The following is a 23,751-nucleotide window of genomic DNA, read 5'->3' as shown; positions in this document are numbered from 1 at the left end:
CAAATCTGTCAAAATCTGTTAGTGAGCACTTGTCCTTTGTCGAGATAATCCATCCACCTCACAGGTGGGGCAGATCAATGGATGCTGATCAGACAGCATGGGGATTGCACAGGTGTGCCTTAGGCTGGCCACAATAAAAGGCAACTCCAAAATGTGCAGTTCCATCACAGAGCAGCTCATGATGAATGGGTGACAAAAACAAAAATCTATAATTTTGTTCAGTGTATATAAAGCCTATTGTTATTACATCCTCAATTTTAATACATGATCTAGAAATGTTGTGTATTTGATAAGTAACATTTTAAACATGTTAAACATGTTATATTTTCTGGGATTTACCTAAACAATTGCTAAAACTAATCAAGAGATCAAGTTTCTTATCCAAGAATTTAAATCCCAAAAGCACTCTTTGTAGGCTACTTGTGGTGTGTGTGGAGCAGGAAAGTGCTTCGCCATTCTGTTGGTGTTGGTGTGTATCCTTGCAGGCTATTACTGAAGGTATATAGACTTAAATATTGAGTGCATGAAGAAAATGAAAGAGGGGGAGGAAGAGGAGGTGGAGCACTATTCAGTTAAGTTTTAGAACACATACCACAATTAGGTTATCATAATGACAACCTGACGTGTAGGCTACCTCAACAATCTGATAAGTGTAATGCATGTTCGCGTTTTCTATTGTGATTGTGTAACAGTAACAAAAGAACGCAAACACGTCGCAGATTTTCACGGTTTATCAGCTTAACCCCCCCATCATAATCGTATGACCGCTTCATCTGCTTACATAACCGCTGGCACACAGACAGGAGCCAGTGTGACACATCTGCCAGAAGATGGCAGCCTCCGCCACGTGCTAAAATAAATAAATAAATAAACACGACGTGAAGAAATATATATTTTGCAATGAGGGGGAGCTGAAAAAACCCCGGATAGGACAGTAAACAAGAAGCATGAGAGAGTCTGAGAGACAGATGACAGAGTGAGGTGTATGTGAATCCTGCTGTGGGCTGACACGGAGCTGGACAAACACCGCGACGCTGATTCAGGGCGTTGATGTTCACGCGACGAACTGTGAGACATCATCCAGCGGTGAGTAGTGCCTACATCTCTCCATCCTGTGCTGTGCATTCCGTGTAGCCTAATGTTACATTAACTTAGCCTACATGAAACCTACAGGGAGGATTGGGTATGTTCTACTTTACCAAAAGGAACTATAACAACCATAGAAAGGATTTAAGGTGGATGTCGCAGCAAAAATAGGAAGTGCCGAATGTTACAAGAATATTTTAGGGGTAGGGGAAAAAGCAATAAATTCGATAGCCTACTTCTCTCAAGCTATTGTAAGGATGATGTGTTTTTACCGTTAATGTCAATGTGACCGGTATGTAAAAAGTTAACAAGACGCATTGAAAACTGAGCAAGCAAGAAAAATAATTCAGCGCGAGGTGCACGAAAGCGTTAGCGGCACGCGCCTCCGATGCTCATGTTCACTTTGCTTTACGCAGGCACGTGCACACGCACGCACCCCAGCCACCCACGGGTGCGACATTTTTTAATCAACAGACCGGAAACTAATTGAGACAACTAGGCAGCCAACTGTTGAAACAATAGCAGAAGGAAACATTCTGCTTTTTACTGCAGTTACAATTCAGTTTTCAGTTTTCACATTTCGGGATACATTTTAATGATGGGTCGTGACTGGGAAGAGCAGAGTGTGACAGGGTTGTTACCAAGCTCGACTTAGTGAGCCACAGAGTCGCTAATGGTAGGCTGTTTGTTGAAGGAAGATAGCATAAATGTGTCAGGGATACTTACCAAATACATTAGCATTTTTCATCTCATGACTTAATGAATGTATTTGTGATACGTGGCAGTTTCACCAGTTTTCTACCTTCAAGGATGCCAGAGCCCTCATTTATTTCAGTGCCTTTTGAAACTAACTGTAAAACTTGCTTGAAGTAATCCGTTATGGTGAATAGCTGTCTGTTATTTTATTTTGATACACTTAATGTTGTATGGAATGTATGCTTTTATATGAAACCTGGAGCCAGCAGTCAGTAAGCTTAGCATATACTAGAAACAGGGGGAAACAGCTAGCCTACTCCAAGCATACTAAATAACATGTTAAATCTAATTTGTTTAATATGTACAAAAGCCAAAGTTTAAGAACAAATTGTGGTTTTATTGGGTGGTTATGTCCTGGACTGTTTCTTAGCTGAGTGGAGCAGCAGCCAGTTAAAAGTTTAGTTTGTTTTATTTAGGAGGATCTATTGACAAAAAAATGCAATATAATATCCATAACTATGTTTTGAGTGGAGTATGAAGACCTTACATAATGAACCGCTGTGCTTATGTTTCCTTAGAATGAACATCTTTCTATCTACTAACCATCTGTTGGCACAGACATGAGCGTGGTATCGATCTTCTCACCTAACTCTCGGCAAGAAAGTGAATAAGCGTATTTCCCAAAATGTCAGCTGCTAACTGCCTGAAAGCTAGGAAATAAAGATTTTACCAGAATCACCTATTTTGAAAATGGTCAGCAGTAATGTTAAGTATATGTAAACTGTAGTAAATAGGCTGACAAAAATGCAAAACACTGGTGTGAATCCAAATAAGTTTGCCAAGTAGGATATTGATTTAGGAAAAAGGTGAAGGGCTTAAAACAGTAAAGTTTACATAGCATGTAGGAAGTCACAGGAGAAACCACACAATGTAAAAACAAACCCATGTGTTCATCTTTAGCCTCTCCTGCATCTTTCTTTATTTCACACTACGCATCCTATGAGTCAGTCACTGCTCCCAGCGTTTGTACTTTGTGTCACATTCCATGTTGCAGAATTCACAATGTTCATGAAGCAGAAAAATGTTTAGCTACAGCAGGTCAGCCATTGCCTATTCTAACCTCTACCACATGAGAGAGGACGGCATGTTTTTTGCAAAACTTGAGGACTTGTGATATGGTTCCCACTGAGGAGGCTAAGACAGATGGACGCAGGTGTTTACCTGTAGAGTAAAAACAGGGAGCCTTCTCTGAAGCCATAATGGAAGGCGGGGAAAAGGAACTTTAAGTAAAAAACAAAAAGATAAAAGCACAACGCCTTGACAATTTTGAATTTGATATTTCTGGATAATAATTAGTTACATGGCTGGTTAGAGGTTAGAGCTTTTGTCAAAAGCCACTGGAACCCTATTGAACTTGCTGTGATATGACCTTAGTCAACAAACCTATTCCTTATCCTGCCAGGCATTGTTCATTGGGATAAAAACATCAACTAAGGGCCTGAAAATGGAGATGTTTACCTTCATATATTTACTCTCCTTCGTGAAATATGTGATGAAGTGTCTTGAGTTTGAAAGTTTACTTTCTACATCATTAGCTGCTGAAATTGAGGGAGATATTTAAATAGAGGGCTTCTACAACATGCAGAGAAGACCAAGTCCAGTGGCTTTTATGATAATAATATTGAAAAATGAAATGATTAGCCTATGAATGATGTCTTCACAAGTGAGCCTTGAGGAAAGCTTTCTGCAGTTAACCTGTAGGGGTGAAATCCACTGCAATCTTTATTATTTTTATATTATCAATAAGTCTGTTGTTTCTTTTTTTTTAATTAATCATTTAATCAGTAAAATAGCCTTTTTTCAGCCATGCTATCTGCGTGGCTCTAGGGATGACAGTGTTGGTCGGTTGGTCACTTGGTCAGTCCACTGCGTTGGTCCTGACTGAAATATAGACTGAAACAAGTCTTTACAGCAAATGTTGTACAGATGTTCCCATAGGATGAATCATACGGACTTTAGTTATCCTGACTTTATCGCTTGTGCTGCCATGGAGTTTTGTCTGAAATGTCTTGACAACTATTGGATGGACTGTCATGGAAGTAGTCAAAGACATGCATATGCCCCTCAGGATTAATTGTAATCACTTTTTTTAACCTTCCTCATCATTTGCCCCATACTTAGGTTTATTACCAAATACCTACAGAACCAATGACAGTCCCATCATCTAAACTGAAATGGTGAATGAGTAAACATCAAAGGTGCTGAACATCAACATGCAAGAATTGTCATTTGAGCAAGATAACATGCTAATGTTAGCATTTAGCTCAAAGCACTGCTTATACAGACCTACCTAGCATGGCTGTACATGCTAGGTAGGTCTTGTTTGTGACAAGGTCTGTCAGAAGGGCGTATTTCTACTTCTTTATAGTCCATGTAATTAGCATAAATCACATTCACAAATGCCTGTTGAATTAAATGAATAAATGACTAGACCCCAAGTTACATGTCCCACTTTATAGTTGAAATATACCACAGGGTTTTGGAACAAATGCTGGAAAACTGTTAACCCTCATTTATAAACCTCCCTGTCTGATAGAACAAAGTGCAAGAATTAATTATTGGTAGTATATAGTATGCAGTTTGTCTACACTGTACAGTAACACACTCACTGCTAATTATTCTACTCCACAAACTACTATGATGTTATTTTCAAACTGGGAGTTATTCAGAATGGAGCACTCTGCCATGCCTCAATGGGCATTCATGGTTTACACAAAGCCAACCCTTTCAGTATGTGACATAACTGCCATTTCATCAGCAATGCTGCTTCACTTTGCATTCTACTCTATTCTTTCTCCCATTATGTGTCCTCTCCTCCTTAGGTCGTGCTGCATGCATGAGGCATACATTATCTTCTGTTTTTAAAATGTAATTTTTTTTGACAGCTTGCTGGGGTGAGTAAGAGACACGAGTAAAAGCACAGTAAACCACACAGAGGACGGTGGAAAGTCTGCAAAAACTCTGAACATCATCCTCCACTACCCAGCCTTACCAGACTATGGTGGACATTTCAAATCTCCCTTTTCTTGACCACCCAGGAGAGTCGACGGAGGATTAAATCACATGAGGGATCACAAACCAAACCTGCTGAGACCTCATTCTCCAGTGCCTTCGAAGCCCTAGAGAAACTGTCCCAAGTAATTTGCTCATCTTGCTCAAAGGAAACACTCTGTTAAAAGTCAGAAACAATTAATGTTTTCCTAGTGAGGGACTGAAAAGAAGAGACCCAGCCACTGTCCACAGGTCTCAGAGAAGCTTGCGGGGAAAGCCAACTTGGAGGAGAAGATCGCTGCAGTGACGGAGGGGATGGGTAACAAGAATGCCATCCCGCTGAAGGGTCCAGACACTGGGACTACACAGAAAGAGGAAGGGGAGTGCATGGACAGTGCCACAGGTAAAATACTTTTCTCCATCATAATTATATTAAATATATGACTGCTATGTATTATTACATTTTATGTATTTGTTTATTTCACAGGGACAGTGCTCATTAATTAACAATAAGGTAACTGTAAATGAGCCAGAGTTAGCTCAACAGGCTAATTTTCATCTGTTGTCCCTGGCCAAGGGGCAATTTAAAATAAAGAATTAAAATTAAATAAAATGACTTATTATAGTCCGCACATAATAGTGATATATACAGAATAATAATCAGACAGGTACAACGCATAACAATAAGTAACAAACATATTAGACAAAAAATAAAGAGAAAGAGAAAAAAAGAGAAAATGGCACTATAAAATATACCATTCAGTACAGATCACATTTATAAACACAGGAGAGAGACACAGATGGAAGTCACATTATTCTGCAGAGAGCTGCTGATTGAAAGCTTTTCAGAACAACTCAAAGCTTCTCTATCTGTGGAACACAGATTTCCACAAACTTCTCTAGTTTATCGGATAAAACAAAGCTTAGGATGATCAGGATGATACTAAGCTGTAAGGAAGCCACAGCCAAAACTCTTGGATGATTGTAATTTACTGTAGGGCAGGAGCTGTTAAACTATATTATATAAGAGTTGCACTGTACAGCTATAGCTTATAGTGACTAATTGGCACAGTAATTGCTGCAGGCTGAGGTAAAAGCCTGTTTGTCAGATAGTTTTCTACCATGTCTTCTGGGGCTGCCATGACACACACACACACACAGACACCAGGTAAATATAAGAAGACTGGCATACTGGTTGTCAGCAATGTAACAATATTTGTTCTGCTACTTGTTGGTCTTTGCATAGAGAATGAAAAAAAAAAGGCATCAGCAGTGGTGATCTGATTCTCACCATGGCAACGTGTAAATAAAGAGCAGAGCCTCCATTTTAATCCAGTGGTGCTAGAAATATGAATGTGTGCCATGACATTTATATTATAAGTAAGAGTGGAGAAAGGTGTCAATAAGTTAACACTGTTCAAACAGTTCAAAATTACAACAGCTGCCTTAATGTGGACTTAATGTCCACAGAGTCACAGGGTTATAATGAAGGACAATGTAGCCTATAAATTTTATTCTGTGCTGAGGATGAATCTTTGATGTCCAGAAATCACTGTCTAAGATTCATCATAACAGCAGTCATGCTAAAGATCATGTTTGGGTAATGAATTAATATCCAGTTAGGATTTTGAGGTTTCTAAAGACAGAAACTTCTGCAAATGAATGTGTTCCTTATGTGCTTTGATATTGACTGTATAAATGAGGAAATGAAACGGACAGTTCTTCAGGCTACTCATGAGGGCAGGACTCAGAGAGAAACTGCCAGCAAGCAGGATCTGGAATGGAAAACCCAGAGTTTCCCTCATCTCAGGCTTAACAAACGCATAGTTTTCACTAAACCCACTTTCTGAAACAGGGCCCAGGAGTCTTGTTGTCACTGTGAGGTTGCCAGCAACCAGGGGAGAATTCAGAAAGTGATTGCACCTGCCAGGCTTGTAATAAAAAAATGTTTCTAGTCTTAATGCTAAGCTAAGCTTTTAACTGGCTGTTGGTGGTCATCTCATCTAACTCTGAGCAAGTAAAAAAGTGTATTTCCCAAAAAGTTAAACTATTCCTTTACTCCTTAGAGTTGTCAAAGCTCCTCAAGAGCCACTGGAGATATTATACACCTGTATTTATAGGCTGAGTAGTACTCCTCAATTACGAATAAACTGACTGCGTTGTGTTAAATACATTTATTTTCATAGCATTAAGTTTACATTTCTATCACTGATAGATTACATAAACCAACGAGAAATGCATTGCAGAAAAACTGCAGCAGGACACTGTGATCAGAATTTACAAATCAAAGCGGTTGTAAGTTACCGTACTGTTGCTGAAACATCTGAAATATTAGGTATATTTCATTCTGGTGTGTGTTTGTATGTTTCCAGGAGGTGTCTCCAGAGATGGATCACCGGGCCCCAGCCCAGAGCTGCTGGCCTCCCTGCAGTCCCTCAGAGAAAACAGTGACTACACACTGCTGCCACACTCCCTACACCAGGTGTGTCTGTGCGTCTGTGCGTGTGTGTGTGTGTGTGTGTGTGTGTGTGGGTGGATGGAGAGAAAGTGCAAGCAATTTTTTCCTCCCAAAATCCACAGGGGATGTGTGCCTTTATTTAGCCAGATGGAATGGCTTTGTGTCTGGGTGTAAATGCATCTTCATATGTTTTCAGCAACATCTACAGTAAGGCCCCATCCACACTACTGTGTTTTTGTTTTAAAATGGAGACCTTTTGCTACCTTTGCACCTCCCGCCCAGTCTAAAACGGCAAAAACAAATACCTAAAATGGAGAATTTTGAAAATGCTGCCAACCCCGTTTTTTGTTTCAAAACTCCGGGTAGCTTTTTAGTGCGGACGGGTAAAAACGGAAGACTTTAGAAACAATGACGCAGATGCTCACGTTTGGCTCTCTGATTGGGTCTCATAAGTCATGCAAAGTAAAGACACGATGCTACTGACAGAGTTTTTGATTTGGTATTTTTATTAAAATATTTTGTACCGTGCAAATAACTCTTACAGCCTACACTTATACTGTGTATGTCACCGTTTACTTTGCGACAACTACCAGTCAGTTTTCTACCGCCGCAGCCGCTTTTAGCTCCCATGTTACATTCAGTAACAGTCCCAGCTCGTTATTGGTCCGTGCAAAATATAATCTGGTGTGGTTCTTTGTCTGTAGTACTTATTCTCTCGTCAAATCTTCTGTAACTACGGAATAGACCATCTGCTTCATGTTTACACCGGAACGCCCTTGCCCAGTGGACGCAAACGGCCACTTGATGTGCGTTTTCAGTCATTGTAGTGTAGACGGAGGCAAAGCAAGGCAAGGCAAGGCAAGGCAAGGCAAGGCAAGGCAAGGCAAGGCAAGGCAAGGCAAGGCAAGACAAGACAAGTTTATTTGCATAGCACATTTCAACAACAAGGTAATTCAAAGTGCTTTACATAAAACATAAAAGCAACAGGGAAATATAAAAAAGTTTAAAAGCAACATAGGCAAATTGATCAACTCTGATACGCAGCTAACATACTGGTGTGGAAGGAGATCGTACTCGTTTTTAAACTAAAACAGAGTAGTGTAGATGGGGCCTAAGGTGTGATGGCAGACCTTCTGTGTGACCTGATTCCAATGCCTTTGTCTTCTCAGTTAGCTGTGATAAATATAACAAAGCTGGGATTTCTCAAACATTTCAAAAAAGCTTGTTAGAGCAAATAAATGCACTGAGATAACTTGGGTTATAATTTAAAAAGGTCAGCTGTCTGAAAATCTTAAATGTTAAATATAGTTTCTGAAGCAGGTGGAGGGATTTGAACTGGCAACCCTCTGCTCTTTTGTTGGTCTCCTGTCGCCTCCCCTGCCTCAGATCCCTACTCATTACAGCCATGCAAATAAGAAGTGTGATAAATAAACTTTGGTTCACACTGAAATGGATCATGGCTTCAGTTTCATGTTGCAGGTGCAATACTTTGTAGACCACAACTTCTTAACAACACTGTGACAATATGATTAATTTGTCTCAGCTATTGCAGCACACTGAGAAGCTTGTAGTTTCACTGCCAACTCCACTAATCATGGAACAAAGGAAAGGAGAGGCAATGCAGTGCAGTCAGGGTCATATTGACAAATACAGTTGACGTGTTACTCTAAGAGCCACACACAACACATTTTTTTTTATAAATACAGTCCAATTAAAATTAATTCAGTGTGAGTGATGCCAAACTCTCCAGATAACTAGCATTTAACCACTTTTAGCAGTCACATGGCCAGCGTCTTTCATACTCCATATTTGGTGATATGTGCAAATAACTGCTATTCTGGTATACCAAATATTTCATGGCCTGAATTCATTAGTTAAATTTGAAACATACCCAAAAGAACAAGTCAGTAAATGAAGACAAAATAATGAATATAGCAGCACAAGCTTGTCTATGTGGCTTAAAAACACTCCATATTAGGCTCTCATGTAGGTTTGCACTTGCCCCAGATGGGAGGTTTGGCTGACTTTGATAAATGCAGGATACAGCTACAAGAGCAAACATCATCAATTAAATTCAAGAATGCAGGAAGGTCATTGAATGACCAGGGAAATAATATCAGCCCTATGCCAAAGCCCCTTTTTAAGGTGATTGTAGCTAAAATTTCTCTCTGGGGAGTCAGTAGGCTACATTCAAAAGCAGGGATGTCTGTTTACTGCTGATCACAATCCAAGTCCTTTAATAATGGTTATTTTCTGATTAAATGTCCCATCCTATCTGATCTGTCTAATCTGTTTTTAATTTTCATTTTACAGTAATTCTACATTAAAATTGGTAAATCAATTTCAGTATATTTGACAGCAGAATCATTCTGCTTAATATAACCTGCATCAAAGGTTTCCTCTGATGGCTTCTTATAATATTGTGACTATTTTTCTTTTATTTCCTCTGCAATGTGTGGATCTGCTGTTTATACAGCCTCTTATTATCTCCATCATGAACAAAATCCTAAAGTTCAGGTGTCGTTTCCGACCAACAGCAGTACTGAAAAACATGTGACGTGATGGGTGAAGGGGGCCTTGCTGTGAGGCAGGAGGGGGGCTTTTACATATTTGTGTTCAGGGGGCCCAGTGTCTCATAATCTGTCAATGCCTTCTATTTGAAATAAGTGAAATAAGTTCAGGCTATTTTTTTCAGTCCATTGATGTTCCAACAAACATACAGTGTGTCATGCACATAGAGAGAAAGCTTCATTAGTGTTATTTATATAAACACTCAAGTAACACTAAAGCTGAAACTCAGATAAAAAAAACCTCTGCCTTAGATAAATAAATAAACAAATAAAATGTTCTAGTTCAATGTGATGATTTGATGCTTTTCTTGATGCAGATAGGACATTTAATAGCTAGGGGTTGGGACTGATCAAACAAACAATCTTAATATCTTGGTAATTTTGAAATTTTTGTCACAATTTTTGACCTTAAAATAACAAATAAGCCCTAATCGTTTGGACTACAAACTATAACACTAATTAATGATGAAAAGAACCAGTAGTTGTAGCCCTAAAACTACCTGGTATCATGGAATTACAGAACATCTAAGGAGGTGAAACTTCTCAATTTCTAGATTTACAAAATCATGTAGTCGGCTTGAAGTGGAAGGGAAAAAGTGGATGGGAAAAAAGCCACAGAAACACGTTAATCCGGAACATAATGCAATGCATGTGACTTCATGTCTCACACGGTGTCTACATGGCTTGGCCGCCTGTATGACGCAGTCATGTGATCTTCATCTTTGAAGGGATTTGCTGATTTTCAAACTTAAACATCTACGTTGAACAGCGTAATTAGTCTCTGATAACATCACTTTCAGTGATGTGGGTCAAGGTCACCGTGTGCTTTCATGCTCCATGGGTTAATGGTTATGTTTCACACAGTAGAATGCTGTCACATGAGTTATTTTAAGTAGAGTAACACAAATTATGTCCAACTCTGTATACTGAACTAGTATGTCTGAACTTCTGTGTGAACCAGCGTATACCCACTGTTAATTCAGTGATCTTTTTTTTTTTTCAGATCGCAGAGGCGTACTCGCTCAAAGAGGACTGTATCCTTTCAAGTGCACATTTTTCTGTTTTTATGCACTGTGACATTTGCCAATCACTGGTATTTCCTAGCTAATTGCAAAGAGTGTGATATCCTCTCTGTGGAGTAAGTGGTTCTATCTCATTTGGTTCAAAAAGGGGGTTTACCTTTGGTGAGGGTTGTCAAGCAGAGCAGATTTGGGTTTACAAGTTTCTTCCGTTAGAGGCCTGTGATGGACTGATGACCAGGCCAACACATGACTCTTACCCTAGGGACAATAATAATGTTTTTCAGCTATTTCAAAATGGCAATAATCAAACTATAAATCAATCAAAACTAAAAACTAAATATGTTAGAAGGGAAAAGCTTCAATTATTCATCTTTTTTAATGTTCATTTTGCTGTCTATCTTTTTGTCAGCCACATCTTTGTCTCTGTGTTGTTTTCTATCTGTTCATTTGTGTCTTAGTCACTGGGTGTTCCCCATACTTTGGCTGAAAGCCCTGAAGGCTTGCAGTAGGAGTTTCCTGGCTCTGTTTGTGCTGTTGGTCTGGCAACAGCTGTATGCCTGTCTCGCTGCAAGGAGGACGGTTTGTGTTTCTGGGTGAGGGGAGAGAGAAAGAGAGAAGGTTCAGAATTTATTTATAATGATTGTTATGTTTGCAGGAATTGGTCATCATTTTTGTTGATATATTGCCTTCAAAATAATTTGTAAACAATAATTTTTTCTTTATTGGTTTCTTTGGTCTTTTTTATTTCACATGATCATATCATAGACACTCGACACTTTTATCTATTATCACAGCAAAAAGGTTAGCATAGTCTGGATCACAGATGATCGATTTAATGCCCCTAAATGTAAAGTATGTTTGAGCTCACTAATATACTGTATTTTCCTTTGCTGCCTTTCTTCCTTTATTTGTAAAAATGCTAATCCTTGAAGCTATCTGTCAAGTGGACATGTTGCTCCTGTTGATCTAAAAGAAGCACACTGATTATGAGATCATCTGAGTCTGAATTCGAGCATATGTTTGTAAGAATGAATTTGTTTTGGTGTCATGAGAAAAATGGTTACAGACCGTTAACTGAATGACACCATTGGTTTCTTTAATTACACCGTAGGCTAGGGATTTTATTGTCTGCAGTACCATACTACTGACACAATTCATGTAAAAACTATTAAAAGAACTAAAACTGTAGTTTAGACGTTTAGATTGAAAGTCTCAGTTTGTGTCTTTAACTGGTGATGCTACCAGACCAGTGGGCCATCCAGTTTCTGCAGCTTGAGAAGCTCTACCATGAGCGTCTGCTTTCCAACCTCGCTGCCCTGCAGGAGAACTGGGGTACTGCATGCATATGTTTCTTCCTCCCATACAATATTTAAATCATTGCTCTCAAACATAAATGTAATTCTGTTATATTGAGAGAAAGAATGGTTGTGTGCATTTATTTGTGCGTACCTGTACTCCGCATGTGTTCCCAGAGAGCCAGCTGAGGGAGAAGAAAAACGCTGAAAGCTGTTTGCCTGCGGAAACAGACAGCATCAGTCAAAAACACATTGAGACCCTGAGCCAGATCTGCAGGACACACCCCAGGTACAATAAGAGAAAATCAAGGCTCACAGATGCATTCATAAACAGCCATTTTATATTGTTATCGGCTCCCTGAAATGGAGTTGGACACAAAGCAGATATTCCGAACCTGCATTTCTTTGTCATGTATTACTATTAAGTAAAGTTATGTCTTTGATGTTTCCCACACCTCAGTGCAAATACTTGCAGCAGAAAAACACGTCCATTATAAACATCTCAGCTTCTCAACTAGATTCCTCTCATGCCATTTCCTCCCATTAGCTTCATCACTGTCAGACAGAAACCTTTTAGTGCCTATTTTGCTTCACCGTAATCTACCTCTATCTTCATCTCTCGTGTGAGCGCACTGAGGAGTCATGGTCCAAACACACTGATAATGCATGAAGACACACTGAGGATACAGACACACTTGGGACTCATTGGGAAAAGTCAATATTTCTGACTGGGCAGAAAAGATTCTCACAGGATAGTGATTTCCAGCAGATTCAGACAAATACCACAGGTCTGCATGCCAGACGCTGTTTTGTCCTACCTATCCTGTGACTCTCTTGGTATGTTGTTGCAACCCACAGTCATTGATGCAGGTGGAGTTGATTTTGGAGAAGAGATGCCGGCCTGAAGAATATTATAGCTTTTTAATTTGTTAAGTAACACATCATTAACCCTGTCTGACATTTTTTTACATCTCTTTGTTTCTCCTGCTATCTGTCCGGCCTTCTTGTCGCGGCTTTCCTTTGTCTCTATCTGTGTTCCTCTTTTTGGCATCACTCAGACCATCCATCAGTGTGGAACAGGTAAGACATGTGAACCTTCCTTTTCTATGATCACCTTTCAGATTTTTTCCTACATGATAAATAATTGTCAATTATGTTTGATTCAACAGAACACGCCGAATACAACACTGAAAGACACTCAGAGCAAGAACGAGACACTACAACCCTGTCATGATAAAAGTAAATGTGTATTACTGTCTGTATACAGCACCAAAGGAATAAACAAGACTAGAGTCTACAGTCACGCTTGTGGCTCTGTGAGAATATACAGCGGTGCTCTGAGCTAAATGTTAACTACATGCTAACATGTGCACAATACTAACATATTGATTAAACAGGTACAATAATATGTTCACCATCTTACTTTAGTGTGTTAGCATGCAAACATTTGCTAACAAGCAGTAAAGACAAAGTACAGCTGTTCCTGATGGGAATGTCATTAGTTTTGTAGGTAGTTGGCCATAAACCGAAGTACAGGACAAATTTCTATGTGTGGAGTCAGAGGATCTCTAAATTGAGAACAATTTAGCCTGAGACAGACATAAATGTCTCTACCAAATCTCAAATAATAATCCATAATCAATAACCAATGTCCTTTGACTCTCTCACATTCCAGTCAACAAGCCCGAAACAACACACCAGGACGAAGAACAAGAGCAACGCATGAACTCAGAATCAGAGCTGCCGTTACCACAGACAGGCCATCAGGAGGGAGGTGAGGAGGAGGAGGGAGAAGAAGAAGAAGAAGAAGAAGAAGAAGAAGAAGAAGAGACGACATATGAGGAAGGACAGGAAGTAGAAGAGGAGGAGGAGCCGTGTGAAGAGACGCCAGAGGAGGAGGAGGTGAAGGTGGAGTGGCCTACAGGGGTCCCCCAGGCTTCAGACAAGGATCTTGCCAAGCTGTCCCACACAGAGGGGGTAGGTACACTTTGTGTTCGCTGGTCTGGTATTTGTTGGTCTGCTTTTACACCTGCTCGTTTTTACTAGAGGAGGTAATGTAACGACTAATTAGCATTTTGGTAAATCAAACAGATTGTCACAGAACATGATTTGGGTATGAGTAAATAAAAGAGAGCTGTTGTGATGAATACAGGAGGGGTATAAGTATCTTTTCCTGCCCTGCATCTCTCTCTTGATCTTTGTCATCTTTCCTTCCTGTCTTCCCCTCCCTGATCTCTTCTAATTTACTGTCTATTATACTTTCCGCCTGCAGAACGTAAGAGTGCGTTTAAGTTCTACATTATGATCCACAGCTCTTTGTCTTTGCCGGGACACTCCCATGAATGATCTTTGTGGTCCCTTGGTGAGATCATTGTCAACTTCTTTTTGTTCAAAAACCTCCAGCCATGTTCACTGGTGTGGCCATACACTTGGGATGTCTAACGTACCAAATGTACTAGATTACTGAGCCAAGATATCATGTGCTGGCTCAAACACTGAGCTCAAGGGGCCTGGTTCTTCCTAGAGGTGGAGATGAAATCAGAGCTACTCCAAACAAGCAGTGCAGGCTGAAGGCCTCGCATTGATGGGGTCAGGACCATTCTATGTAATCCAGTGGAGGCATGACTGGGTGGGACAGCCATAAAAATAGTTGACTCACATTTCTTAAAGGTTTTGGAGTTTTAGGGTTTTTTTATCAAGCAAGTATAATTTTTTTCCACTTTCTATTTTCTCTAGTCACTTTTTAAGAAACACAATTTGAGGACTAGACAACTAATTCAGAAAATAAGTAATAGTAATGCCCAGTGCTTGAATAATTGAATTGGCAGCACGAAAAATAAGAAACACTTGAATTTAAATTGATAACTTTTAATTCTAAACAATTTTGGTATGAGTTTCTGGATTATATTAGTACTGATACACAGCAACTAAGGCAATAGAGCTGGAACAATAAATTGGCTGGGCCAATATTTTGGCCAATATTGGCTTAAAGAGGTCATATTATGCTTTTTGGCTTTTCCCTCTCCTTTATTGAGTTGTAAATCTTTTTTGTGTATGTAATAGGTTTGTAAAGTGAAAAAGCCCAAGTCCACCCCAAAGGGAGTTCCCAGCTCCTACAGAAGACACTGCTCTGAACTGCCTGAAAACAGCTCGTTTGTAGTCAAGCCTTTTTGTCCGCTTAAATGTGACGTCACATGGTATCACGTGTCAATAGCGCAGCGGCTAGTCAGACACGCCCTCAAAAACACCGGTGGAAAAACACACTGAGCTGCAGCACACACGGTGTCAAGACGTCTACCCCCTGCCTTCCCTCATCCCCACTCTCCCTACCAAACGTTATACAGTCAATGAACATACAGCTGTTACTGTGATGTAGAGACAGTGCACAGTTAAAACGTTACATATGAAAGATCAGTGTGTTCCAGATGAATAATTTACCACTCTAAAACTCTTGCTCCAGCTGCTAAGCTGGTCCGGCAACATGTACAGCTGAAGTGAAGCAGTGTTTACTGGTTTGTTAGGACCCGCCCTACTCTGCTTCTGATTGGCTAGTAGTCCTTAACTAGGTACTACGCATGTGCTCCCAACAATGATCTTTTAGAAGTGAGATGTATCACTCCATAGCTACAACAGTGCGGTCAACACATTGGGTGAAAAAATATGGTGTTTTTTGAAAATGAAACCATGTAAACCTGTTCTGGTACAACCCCTAAATAAAATTATGAATCTGAAAATTAGCATAATATGACCACTTTAATGCAGATATACATATAATTATAAGTGTATATTTTGGCTGCTAAGTAGCAAGATATTGCAGCACAGAATGCCAAACGTAGTTTTTTTTAGAAAAAGTGACGCCATTATAAAGTTTGTCTCATAAGTTTACTTTTTCACGGTAAAATTTTCCACTTAGTACATATGTTAGCCAACATTCTTCAAATTTAAGGTATACTTTTGTCAAAAAAAGTAAATAAAAATAATAATATCAGCTGATTTTTCAACTCTCAAATATCTACATATCCAGTGTCCAGACTATAGCAATTAGTCCTGTATATTATTAGTCCTTTATCTTAAGATCTCCCAGCCAGCTGCTGGCTTTCCTGACAAAAATGAACCACTAGCACACAGGGTTGAGCTTACAGAAACATGTAAAGCCACAGAACCTCTCTCTCAAAAACAAACCATTTAGTCTGGTAGCTCACTGCTAATTCAGTCCTCAGCCGGCCAAAACAGTGACCTGCTGAACAAAACTGAGAGCCAGCAATAGTTTATGTGGTATATAATATATTCAGAAGAAGAGACTTTGTTGACAGTGTGAAATGTGAAAAGGCCATAATGTGTCATTTCAAACACTATGGAATTAAGTCTTGCAACATACTAAAGCATTAAAAAATATGTTATTATGCTTTTTGGCAAAATTTGGCATAATACTTTTTGAATTTTTGTTCAGATCTGTTTGCTGCTGTTCATTGCTGTCTGGCACGACACCAGCTGGCTGGGAGATTGTCAGCTACAGTACTGATAGTCTCTGCTAATGTTCATTTATTCATACAAATGCCACTAACGCATACCTCCTTGTGTCAAAATTATCACTTTTCAATCTTTATCAATTTTTTCTTGTGTATTTGCCAGATTCCAGTAATTTTTGCATGATGTTAGATGGCGTTTTATTCATGCCTGACTTTTTCACTAACCATCAGGTAACACATTTCATTGATTATTCTTTCAGTTTGACTCAATCTGTGATTTTCTTACACTTTCAAGAGATTTCCCAAATTTGAACTAGAACAGTACTAAATCAAAACAGTGTTTTCAATTATCCAACGAAGGTTAAAATCAAGGGCAACTGGACTTGGTTGAAGATACTGGAAGACGTTTCGTCCCTCATCCAAAGGACTTCTTCAGTTCTGGTAATTGCTGTTTACAGAAAACCCACACACACAGACCAATACCTACTCTTCAATTCATACCACCCACTGGAGCACAAGCTGGGGGTCATGAGAACACTGCACCACAGAGCGGTAAACATACCAACAAGCGCCCAAGCCAGAGAGAGGGAACAGTGCCCACCTGAAGGGGGCACTTACAGCCTGTGGATACCCTAAATGGACCTTTGTGAAAACAGCCACAAGCAACAAGGAACACTAACGAACCAGCGGTATCGATGACCCGGGCCAACGACCCCACTGAGGTTAAATAGCTGAGTTTCCCTGCAAGTTAGTCAGAACTGAAGAAGTCCTTTGGATGAGGGACGAAACGTCTTCCAGTATCTTCAACCAAGTCCACTTGATTTTAACCTTTGTTGGATAACTATGACCTGGATGACTGAGAATCTTCATAGACAGTGTTTTCACTTATACATTAAATTATGATTACAACTCGATTTAAAGATTTCTGAATAAACCACCGATTTTATCATAATTTTATCACAATTAGTTGTGCTTGACGCTCGGTATGCTCATTTATCTTCTTTAGAAAACAACTTTCATCACAAATTCCTGTGGCTTTGTGGAACAGAATTACACCGTGTTGTTGTACTATGTAAAATCTGGAGCTGGCCCAGACTCAACTTTACAGTCTTTACCTAATCAGTTATCTATGGAGGAGCTCCAAGCTCTCAGAGAAAGTTGTTTCTGCTCACACACAAATATTACTTTGTCCTGACAAAACTCAACCACTTCTCAAACCATGCAGTATTTCTCTTTAACATTACAATTTCCACAGTGGTGAAAGAAGAAAATTCGGATTTGAACAGGGATTTGGACTTCAGCACCAGAATGTAATCTTAAAAGTCAAGTCAAATGTGCCTCTGTACAGATTTGACTGAACATGATGACAGCTGCATTATTTGGCACGTCGTTTACCCACTGACCTCAGTAAATAATTGACCTATAAATTATGGCAGCAGATGAGGCTGACAGCTTGACAAATGACTCCACTTCAGTAATCAGCATATGACCGTGCTGTGTGTTATTGTTTCTGCTTTGTTCAGAAATTATGATCAGGTCAAAAGGTTTTCAATTGGGTGGGAGGTGTGGCTAATTATTTTTATTACTGACATCTGTTGACTGCACATTGTAACTGCAGTTTTAAACATCAGTCGGAAATTCAATGCATAATAATGAATATACCGTCAGAAATAGATTTCGGTAACATTGGTCTCTCTGAGCTTGCCCAATCATGATTTCCATCTGAAAAACATTAGTCAGGCATGCTGTGTTGTTGCACCTGTTCTTCTGCAGCACTTGCCTCAGCCAAGCTTCTGTTATTGAAAACATAAACTATTCAACTAAGCTTTTAGTTGTGACAATGACAGAGTTTTAGTCTGAAGCAAATGTTACATGCAGTTACATGGTATGAGACTCAACCAAGGCTGTGTTTGTGTTCCTATTCTTACAGTAGGCTATATGCTTTCTTTAAAGTATTTTGCAACATAGATAAGAAAAAGATTATCTAGTCTGACACTTTTTTTGACCAACATGAATTGATGTTTTTTTTAGTAGATTTTTGGAAGTTTTGTCTGTTGGTCACCCAAGATGACCAAAGTATGGCACTTTTTGTTTACCTTAGGTTTTTTGGATGTTTATTCAAAGTTTGTGCAGACAGAGATTGATGATGATGATGCAGCTCCATGTATTCACCATTTTAGTGATTACTTTAGTAAGTACAATGTTATCATAACCAATAGAACTAAATCTAAAATAAAACCCTAGTTGTAAAGTGACTCCCAAAACGTGGACCTTAAAACAAGAGAAAACAGTGGTAGTGGTCATTAGCAATAGTGGTCATTTCTCTTGTTTGTGCGTCTCCCTCAGAGTTCCTCCCCAGATGGTCTGGTCTCCATTCTGAAGAGGAGGAGAGCATCGCTGGATGGATTGCCTCCCCCAAGCAACATTGTTACTAAACAGAACTCGAAACGCAAAGTTCGCTTCAGTGAGCCAGAGGACGGCAGTGAGCAAGGTACAGTTGAGCTCATCTGTAATGTAAACACCAGAATGAGGAGGAGACTTTTAAGATGCATGATCCAGGCCTGATTTACAGTGGCTGCAGCTGGTTGAATGTGTGTGCTACAGACAAACTGCCAAAATACGGAATCATTTAAAGAAGCATTTGTCCTTTTCTTACTTGTAGATGAGGTAGGTGGAGATTCCTGCCTGATCCTGCTGCTGCTGTGTCTGGTTACTGTGGTGATCAGCGTAGGCGGGACAGCTCTCTACTGCACCCTGGTGGACACTTACTCCAACATTTGCACCGACTTCACTCACAACGTTGACTTCTATGTCATGAACGTACGGAGGTTCTTTGAAGGGCTCGGACATTGGCTGCCCCCCCGGACTTAGACCCTCTCATCTGCATTCCAGACGGGAGCTGTTTCAGACATTTGTACTGTAATGGACAGTGTGAAATAGAGAGTGCTGACAAGAAAGTACCTGAGCACGACTCAAATCTGCAGTTTGGAGTCAGCGTGACCGACACAGAACCTACAGGCATTAATCGGATGCTGTCATCCAGAGTGTTTGAAGCTTTGGTTTCTTCTACAGTGACTGGAGCTTAGGGCCTTTGGCTGAGATTTATGAATCTGAGCTATCAGCCTAAGATTTATGTATAGGTAATTGGTGCTCAAAGCAACACTTAACAGTAAGAACTGTCAGAATTCACAACATACTGTGGGATCACAGTTTAAAGCCTCTTACTACTGTTTGTGTGGAGATTTCATCTTAAGCTGAACCTTACAGATAGCACACAAAAAGGCTTGCAGCTCCCAACAATATTTATATTTGAACAGAAGGAGTAATGTATCTGTGTACTAGTGTTCCCCTCACATTTGTAGCAGAGAAGCTCTCATTAGAATCTTTAGGATGTACACGCGTGTTATTATTTTTGGATGATTAATGGGCCAAATGGGCCAAATGACCCCCCCTCCCCCCTCCCCTTTTTAAATTAATGTTGCCATTATCTTTTGGTCTGTTGACTCATCTCTGTTAAATTAATATACTGCAGGGCTGTACACCTATATCAGACACTTTCTACGACAACAAATATTTATATTATTTTGAAAAACTCTGATTCCAGATACAGCCTATATGAATGATCCTTGTGTTTACCTCAGTACAAGTGGTTACTTTTAACATTCCTATTATCAACTTAATATAACCAGTTCAAAGAGAATATTTGTACTGTATGTGATACTCATAAATGTATAAAGTGCTCTATTAAAAAAAAAACACAGCGTCATAAAACGGCCTGCATGAATGATGGTGTACATGTAGATTCACGAAGAGTGTGGCTCTAGGTATGAAAATATAAAGTCCACCACCTTATAACACATCAGTATGCAATACTGTGATTTAACAGCCACTCCACAAACTCAGGCACTTACCCTGTGTTTATAATTTTTGTGCTCAGTGTTCACTCTAAAGTGTGTGACCCTAAAATTCCTGTTCTACATCTGGAGCTATGATTAAGTCTAGTCTCCTGCAGTGTGCAAGCAGCTACGTCATGATGGTAGTCAAAACCCAATGCAGAGAGAAGATACATTTGGATTGCGTGTGCTTTGGGCAACAGATCACGTTCAGAAACTGGCAAAAATACAGATGGTTTAAAAATGAAGATAAGGTACACTACACTCTTGAACGTACCTAGCTCAAAATGTTTCCTTTGGTTATATGCACATTCCTGAGCCTTCTTTTATCTGCGTTGGTAGTTTAATACCCAGAGGGCATGGGTTATGCTGTCTTTGTATCATTTTGTCCAAAGCAGAGCTTTATGGACCAACAGTTGTGTTTCCTGGCTGGGACAAGTAACACAACAGAAAATATGCCTGTTAACACATTTTATTGAAACAGAGAAAATTAAATTTGATCAGCATGTACCTTTTGTCCATTGCCTTGTGTTGATGTTTTTACTGATTTCAACTGATTTCTACCCTTTCTTCTGAACTGCTACTTCTCCTTCTGTTTTGTCACTGTGGATAACTGCAATTGCTGCATTATGCAATCCACCTTTATATGTTTCAATATTTATGTTCAGTTGTGTCCACAAAGGAATACAAAAACACAGTAATGAAAAGAAATGTGCCATTGTGCTTTCTTTTTCCAGGGCATGTCCTAATTTACACGGTTGCTTGGTAGGTGAAAAGAGTTTCTCACATTTAAAAGAAAGGTGTTTTTAATAATAGTCATCAATAGTTTTTTTGTTTGGCTGTACACATGCTCATGAGGCTTTTCACACTGACCGCAAATGCCCCAAGTTTAGTACCTACTCTTCACCACATGATGTCAGTGTACACCACGGAATCACCAACCATGTTATGTATAAACTTCATCCACTGCTGCAGTACAGCCAGCTGAAAACAGAGCTACAGCTCCTGAAAGTATTGTGTTTAAACAATTTACGGGATATTTTAACCATCGTATTTCACATTCACATTTCTTTAATTGAGGAAAACTATTTAGACTAATAAGTTGGTTACTGGAATGAGTGCACAGTGCCCAGGATGTTAGTATGTTGCTAAATTCAATAAATAGTGGAATAACATAACGGTGATGGAAAAATGTAAATTGGAACTTGTAACTATGCTTTTTAAATGAATTTTCCAGCTAATCCAAGGGGGGAGAATATCTCCATTAAGTATGAGAATTTTCCCAACCCATAAAGGAACACTTCACAAGGAAAAATTCACATTCATTATCACTTTATTTGGAGATACGTGGTTTTCACTATACAGGAAGGGTATGAAAACTTGCAATCTGAAAAGTAACTGGTAACAAAACCTGTAAGGAATAACAAAGCACAGTATTTCACACTAAAATATGGGCATTCAATGGAAATACTCAAGTAAAGTACCTTGGATTTGTACTCAAGTAGAGTAGCCTACTACTAGTAAATGAAGTTATTGTTACATTCCACCACTGCAGCAGGCAGGTGGAGGCCCGCCCTCAAGAATCCATGATTGGATGGTGAACTGATATTCTTGATTGGATAGTCAAATGACATGTTAATCAGAGCATCCCCATTGGTTATTCAGTAGAATGTGTCAAATGTGGGACAAAAGTACTTGTAACTGTAGGTTAGTTTTGTACCTGGAGAATCGATCCATACCTGTAAACTTGGGGGTTTTTGATATTCAGATACACATTCAAACATTTCCACACAGCTACAAAACATTTTCACGAGTATTAAACTTTTCCACACAGCTACAAAACATTTGGGACATTTTTTTCCCTCAGGTTTTGCAGTTATCATCTGACATCCACACATACCACAAATCAGGTTAGGGCTATGAGTTGAGAGGTATCCACTGTACAATTAGTGAAGGTTATCTCTTTTCCTCTCTTTTGTCAGCTATGCTGGAGCTGAGGACAGACATTGAAATCATTGGCCACAGGAATCGCTGGCCATCATGTGCCAACAAGGCCTGGTGATTCTCAACTGTGTGGGACCTGTAAGTGCAGTATGTTATCCAGACTTTGTCCGGGGAGTGAAGCAAAGGAAACTTTGCGATGACATTTTGTTGATGGCAGGTGACAACAACACTGTTCACAACAGTTCTCTCTCTGCTTTGTTTGACCTCTCAGTACAGATTTTATGGTAAACCAGTTGTCAAAGCTTGCATAGAAAATGGAGCTCACTACTTGGACATTTGTCGGGGGCCCCAGGGAGAAACAACAATGTCCATTAATATATTTTTTAGGGGTCGATTCAATGTGATTGTATCTGTGTATTTCTTTGATATTTTCTTTATTGCTGTCCCAAAGGTAGACTGAATAAATTGAGTCTTGGCTGCGTCTGTGACTGTGCATGATGGTTGTGTGTTCATACAGTCAGTTGCATTTTGTTTTTGTGTGTATGTGTATAATTGTGGGTGTCCATCCTCTACAGTTTCAGTGACACATAGGCCTTGGACAGAGGAGTGTATGTGATTGGCAGCTGTGGCTTCGACTCCATACTGTCAAACCTGGGTCTTATCTATACACAGAGGCAGTTCAAAGGTATAGTAGGCCAATAGTAGCAAGTTTAGCTGAACTCATACATTTGATTGTACTAAGGCTACATTTTAACTGGAACTTGGTTTTTTAACTGTGTGATTTGCGAAACAAGTGTTACCTCAGGAACACTGACAGCTGTGGAGAGCTTCCTGAAAATTAACAGTGAGCCCTAGGTAGCCTCAACAACTACAGCCCCTGCATTGCATGATGAGAATTGTAGTCCGATACACTTTCGCCTACCTCTTAAAAGGTAAAATGATGGCTGTTTTGGTGTAAGTTCATATAATTGAGCTGTCGCTTCAAGGCACAGTGCAGGATGTGAGTAATCACAGACGGTATAAAAAAATATCAGTATAGGTACACAGTCGAATACATGTTTGAAATAAAACATTGCATTTTACTTAATTTCTGTATATAGTATACAGTAGACGAGAACTGAACTCCTAAAATGACTCCCAGCAATCACTGGTCATTAGTCACAGAAATCAATATCTCTGTAACAGAAGCTTCAGGCAAGTTGTGGGAAAATATATAGAAAGAATATATATAGAGAGAGCAGTTAAGTGAGTGGAGCAGATGCGCTAC

The 23,751-nt window shown here is 39.5% G+C and overlaps 1 protein-coding gene across 5 annotated transcripts; it reads left to right on the top strand.

The window, feature by feature from the left end:
• The first annotated feature begins 956 nt into the window (after positions 1-956).
• Positions 957-21,251, top strand: cnstb (consortin, connexin sorting protein b). 5 transcript variants are annotated; one of them, XM_046061541.1, is made up of 12 exons: positions 1,597-1,762; positions 2,361-2,445; positions 4,728-5,236; positions 7,206-7,315; positions 10,865-10,895; positions 12,129-12,215; positions 12,356-12,467; positions 13,237-13,258; positions 13,348-13,417; positions 13,854-14,155; positions 18,994-19,138; positions 19,310-21,251. In XM_046061541.1, exons 3-12 carry the CDS (start codon positions 5,149-5,151, stop codon positions 19,516-19,518), a joined length of 1,176 nt encoding a protein of 391 aa, XP_045917497.1. In that variant the 5' UTR covers positions 1,597-1,762; positions 2,361-2,445; positions 4,728-5,148; the 3' UTR covers positions 19,519-21,251. The 5 variants fall into 5 exon arrangements, with proteins under 5 accessions (XP_045917495.1, XP_045917498.1, XP_045917497.1 ...); XM_046061539.1 differs by lacking the exons at positions 1,597-1,762; positions 2,361-2,445 and adding an exon at positions 957-1,086; XM_046061542.1 differs by lacking the exons at positions 1,597-1,762; positions 2,361-2,445 and adding an exon at positions 1,519-1,537.
• The last annotated feature ends 2,500 nt before the right edge of the window (positions 21,252-23,751 follow it).

The sequence above is a fragment of the Micropterus dolomieu genome, linkage group LG10 (assembly GCF_021292245.1).
Source record: "Micropterus dolomieu isolate WLL.071019.BEF.003 ecotype Adirondacks linkage group LG10, ASM2129224v1, whole genome shotgun sequence".
Lineage (NCBI taxonomy): Eukaryota > Metazoa > Chordata > Actinopteri > Centrarchiformes > Centrarchidae > Micropterus > Micropterus dolomieu.
The sequence above is the reverse complement of the archived record's forward strand: the minus strand, read 5'-3'. Positions and strand labels throughout refer to the sequence as shown.

Bases quoted from the DNA above. Each gene is read 5' to 3' on its own strand.
- cnstb (XM_046061539.1), top strand. From the start codon at position 5,149: ATGGGTAACAAGAATGCCATCCCGCTGAAGGGTCCAGACACTGGGACT. The intron at 5,237-7,205 runs GTAAAATACTTT...GTATGTTTCCAG, and splicing joins GTGCATGGACAGTGCCACAG to GAGGTGTCTCCAGAGATGGA. The intron at 12,216-12,355 runs GTACTGCATGCA...ATGTGTTCCCAG, and splicing joins TGCCCTGCAGGAGAACTGGG to AGAGCCAGCTGAGGGAGAAG.